The sequence below is a fragment of the Panicum virgatum genome, chromosome 6K (assembly GCF_016808335.1).
Source record: "Panicum virgatum strain AP13 chromosome 6K, P.virgatum_v5, whole genome shotgun sequence".
Taxonomy (NCBI): domain Eukaryota; kingdom Viridiplantae; phylum Streptophyta; class Magnoliopsida; order Poales; family Poaceae; genus Panicum; species Panicum virgatum.
The window spans coordinates 15522838-15524867 of NC_053141.1; the positions used below are offsets into that span (position 1 = coordinate 15522838).

The 2030-nt window shown below is 52.8% G+C and overlaps 1 protein-coding gene across 1 annotated transcript; it reads right to left on the reverse strand.

Annotated features, from left to right (window-relative positions):
- Positions 1-488: 488 nt before the first annotated feature.
- Positions 489-2030, reverse strand: LOC120713294 (anthranilate O-methyltransferase 2-like). The gene is made up of 4 exons (XM_039999283.1): positions 1956-2030; positions 1389-1853; positions 1030-1296; positions 489-890 (listed from the first exon to the last, which is right to left on the reverse strand). The coding sequence occupies exons 1-4, from the start codon at positions 2028-2030 to the stop codon at positions 489-491; spliced, it is 1209 nt and encodes a 402-aa protein (XP_039855217.1).

A 2030-nucleotide genomic window follows, 5' to 3' on the forward strand; every position in this document is an offset into this window, starting at 1 on the left:
CCACTGCGGGGCCTCCCCGCCTCGGGCCTCCGCGGCGGCGCCCCCACCCATGCCGGCTGCCGCTCGAGCTTCTGCAGGTGGTTGGAGGTGCGGTGGTGGCGAGGTGTGGCCGCGTGGGACTGGCAGCACGGGGCAGCGATTAATGGTGTATGTGGCTCCAGTCCCTGTGTCATACTCACCTCCAAGTTCCTAACTAACGAAATGGCACAAAGGGGATGGAAAATAAGAATCTAATGACATTAAAGGGACACTATAATTTCCAGTGCCACAGAAGGGAACAGTATAAGTTCCAATGGCATAGTAAATAAAAAAGGAATTAGTAAAGAAACTAATATGCCAAATGCCGAAAACAGTCACGCGGAACTAATTTATTTATTAAATCGATTTGCAGTTATGTGTATATGCCATAAGCACATTTTTTGTGTAGTAGTAGTAGGAGCTTTTATTTGACATTGGATTCTTCAAATAAACAGGCCATGTGTGAGAACTCAATAATAATCGTCATTCCTCCCATGGTACTTTGGCACACGTCTTGCCTTCAAAGAAAGGACGATGACAGCGTACTTGGTCTTCACTTTCTGGAGGTGCACACCAACATTGTGCGCATACATCTCGAAGAGATCGTCAAGAATGTGCTCGCCAAAATGGTGTGCGATTAGGGGCTCACTGACAGCCCTTATGCACCGGGCGACGTTGACACCGCTCTTAACGCTGTCGAGCACGAGGTCGCCATCATCCAGGTCGTCATGGGGATCCCAGTTGGACTGGAAGAGCTGGATGTGGTTGATATCAAATGCCTCGCTCTGCTTGATCACGTCTCTCACTTCGTCCACTGAAGGCGCGTAGAACGGAATGTTGAAGGAGTCCAGCTTCTCCTTCTCCACACGGCCCTGCGATGCATCAGTATATAAGAAGCATGGACTGGGTTCAGTTCTTTAGTTTGTCCCGTTTTAGACACATTAATTAGCTAGCGTTCAGTTCTCTAAATTTAAAACGCTGTGGTTTTGATGTTGCACAACATGTACAGACCTCTTTGACTAGGGAGTGAAGAGCCTGCGCAAGCAGCCGCCAGATGTAGCTGATTTCGCCACGCAGCACGTCGTTGTTCTTCCTGCCAAGAAATGTCAGTACCATCTGGCCATTCGACACAAGCTCCTTGTGACGCAGCTTGAGAAACAAGGAGAAATCCTCCTGGAACTGCCTCTGGTACAGCTTCACCACCAATGGCGGTGTGGTCTCCCAGATATACACGTTGCCTTCGTTTATAACGGTCTCTCTGGCGAGCTCCTCAGGTACCTGCTAGACACGCATATATACACACACATCATCAGTGTGTATAGTAACTAATGCCAAAAGGACAGTAGGAAGACGAGTGAATCAGTGCCTGCCTTGGAGCGCCACATGAGGCAGTAGGAGGAGTGGAAGAGATGAACACAGCGGTCAGGGAAGAGCCTGGTGTAGAAGGATCCCGGGAGCCCGGCGACGTAGTACTGCGGCAACGCCTCCCCCTTCTCCTTGACGGCCAGCTTCCTGAACATGTCCAGGGACTGGAAGACGAGGTTGAAGTCGTTCCCGGGGAGGTCGTTCAGGAAGAACTGCACGTGGTGCTGCACAGTACGACGCGACGACGGCGCCTGATGCTGGCCGACGCCCGCCGCCGCCGCCAACTCCTCCTCACGCTGATCGGCGACCGTTCCAAGCACCTCGGACACGAAGAGGAGCGTGTTGGGCCCCGACGAGCAGCCGAGGTCGACGACCATGGCGCCGGTGGAGGAGGAGGAGAGCGACGACAATGCGTGTGCCGCCGCCACGGCCTTGTGGAGCACCGGCCTCGTCTTCAGTATGGCCTTCTCCTGACGAACAAAAACCAAGAACATGCATGTCAATGCGTGGAGCGCATGAATAAGTGCCGCAATCGCATATACAGCCATAGACATGCAGAACGAAGCAAAGACCTGAACCCTGGAGTTGGAGGCATAGCTTGTCTCGCCGTCGCCCCCGTTCATGTGCAAGACGCGCTCTACCTTCAT

Bases quoted from the DNA above. Each gene is read 5' to 3' on its own strand.
- LOC120713294 (XM_039999283.1), bottom strand. From the start codon at position 2,030: ATGAAGGTAGAGCGCGTCTTGCACATGAACGGGGGCGACGGCGAGACA. The intron at 1,854-1,955 runs GTCTTTGCTTCG...TTTGTTCGTCAG, and splicing joins CCTCCAACTCCAGGGTTCAG to GAGAAGGCCATACTGAAGAC. The intron at 1,297-1,388 runs GCAGGCACTGAT...CGTGTCTAGCAG, and splicing joins GCCTCATGTGGCGCTCCAAG to GTACCTGAGGAGCTCGCCAG.